Below are 1,924 nucleotides of genomic sequence, written 5' to 3'. Positions count from 1 at the left end.
AACAGCGGACGGCAAACCAGATCCACACCCCCATCGCACGTTATCTCTTCTCTCCCTCTCTCCCCCCGCCGTTATCTCTTCTCTCCTTCTCTCCCCTCCCCGAGGCCCACCAGATCCGCACCCACCGCCGCACCCACCGCCGCCCCCGCCGCTCCTCTCCTCGCCAGCCGTCTCCGCGGCCTGCCTCCTCTTCGGCCTCGCCGGGTTCCTCGCCGCCGCGGTCTCCCTCTCCTGGGCGCCCGCCGAGGCCCCGCGGGGCCGCTCCCCGGACTCCTCGCACCCGCTCTCCGTCTCCGTCGCCTGGGACCGGCGCCCCGGGGATGCCGCGGGCGGCGCCACCGACCTCCCGGCGGGCCTCGCCACCGGATCGCGCGGCAGGCACAAGGTGGGGGAGCCGCGACCTCGAACAGGAGGCCGCCGCCTGGGGCGCATTGATTCGAGCTAGGGTTTCAGTCAATCGGTCGGGACCATGGAGTCGCCGCCGCCCAAGCGCAACGCCGGCCACGTCGGCGAGGACGGAATCAGCGCCCTCCCCGACCACCTCCTCCTCGACATCCTCGAGCGCCTCCACCTGCGTGAGGCGGTCCGCGCCGGCGCGCTCTCCACGCGGTGGCGGCACCTCCCCAGCCACCTCTCGCTCGTGCACCTCGACGCCGGTCACTTCCGCGGCGCCACATCGCTCCAGGTCATGGACGCGTTCACGGGCGCGGCACGGGCCTTGCTCACTCGGGTGCCTCCCGCCGAGGGAGTGTGCGAGAGTGGTGCCCTCAAGGTGCTCGTCCTCAGCTTCTACACGTCTTCCCCTCACCTGACCTCATTAGCACTTGCAGTAGGCTCAGGCACCTCAGCTTGAGATTCTGCAGACTGCTTGATCTGCACTCCACGCTCAAGATCGATGTGCCGTGCTCTGAGCTCCAGGAGCTTGAGTTCATCGGCCTTTTGTGCACACGGATCGAGCTCGTCTCTGTCCCCAAGCTTAGACAAGTGGAGTGCAAATGTTGGCTCTTCAATAACCCTCCAGTGCGCTTTGGCTACGTTCCTGAGCTTCGCGGTTTAGTACTCGCTTCTAAAGCCAAGGCATGGCAAGAGCCATTCGCGCTTAGCGAATGCCTGTCAACGAGTGTTGGTGCCAGGAACCTGTCAACACTGACTCTGTGTTTTGGGTACCAAATGGTATACTTAATTTCTGCGCACCACTTAAATATAAATCTTCTGCATCGTCATACCATGTCTTCTCTACCAGTTTCAGTTGTGCATGTATGTTCTCGCTGCAGATTTGGATTCAGCCAGAACCTCCGAAGCAGCTCATTGCTATATTCAGAAACCTGACCTCTGTGCGTCTGGGGCCAACTAGTACCAAGATTTTTTTTAACTTGGTACCACAGAAAGATGTATACCTAAAAAGTGCCCTGGGGCCACATGTTAGTGACACATGAATGGCACTTCACAACTTGAATGTGTCGTGGTTGTGGTTGTGGGATGTGCCGTGGCGCGGTGGTGCTGGATGTGCCCACGTCGCCGGCGGTGCTGGATGTGCCGTGGCGCGGTGGTGCTGGATGTGCCCACGTCGCCGGCGGTGCTGGATGTGCCGTGGCGCGGTGGTGCCCCTGGGTGGCGCCTCCGTGTTGCGGTGCCCCTGGTTGGCGCCTTCGTGCCCGTGCTCTCACTGGTGCCGCCGTTGTGGTGCTCTCTGGCAAGCTCCGGCTTGTTGTGGTGGTGTTGGTTGTGATGCTGGTCACACCATAGTGATGGTGTGGCTGCATCCTACTTCGGCTACAACTCCTTTTGGTGAGCTTCTCCTTGCTCCCCTCCTGATCTCTCTAATGCATAGCTCTAGATCTTGATCTTGTGGGATGTGAGGCTCTATTAGCTGTGGTTAGCTGCTGTAGATGAGCATCAACTTGTATTGGAGCTCTCTGTGATG

General features: G+C 61.2%; 1 protein-coding gene across 1 annotated transcript; it reads left to right on the top strand.

Annotated features, from left to right (window-relative positions):
• Positions 1-291: 291 nt before the first annotated feature.
• On the top strand, positions 292-1,188 carry LOC109747720 (FBD-associated F-box protein At1g60410-like). The gene has a single exon (XM_073506600.1). The coding sequence runs from the start codon at positions 470-472 to the stop codon at positions 851-853; it is 384 nt and encodes a 127-aa protein (XP_073362701.1). The 5' UTR covers positions 292-469; the 3' UTR covers positions 854-1,188.
• The last annotated feature ends 736 nt before the right edge of the window (positions 1,189-1,924 follow it).

This window comes from Aegilops tauschii, chromosome 1, assembly GCF_002575655.3.
Source record: "Aegilops tauschii subsp. strangulata cultivar AL8/78 chromosome 1, Aet v6.0, whole genome shotgun sequence".
Taxonomy (NCBI): domain Eukaryota; kingdom Viridiplantae; phylum Streptophyta; class Magnoliopsida; order Poales; family Poaceae; genus Aegilops; species Aegilops tauschii.
This window is presented reverse-complemented; position numbering and strand designations above follow the sequence as displayed.

Coding starts and splice junctions, on each gene's coding strand:
- LOC109747720 (XM_073506600.1), top strand. CDS start 470: ATGGAGTCGCCGCCGCCCAAGCGCAACGCCGGCCACGTCGGCGAGGAC.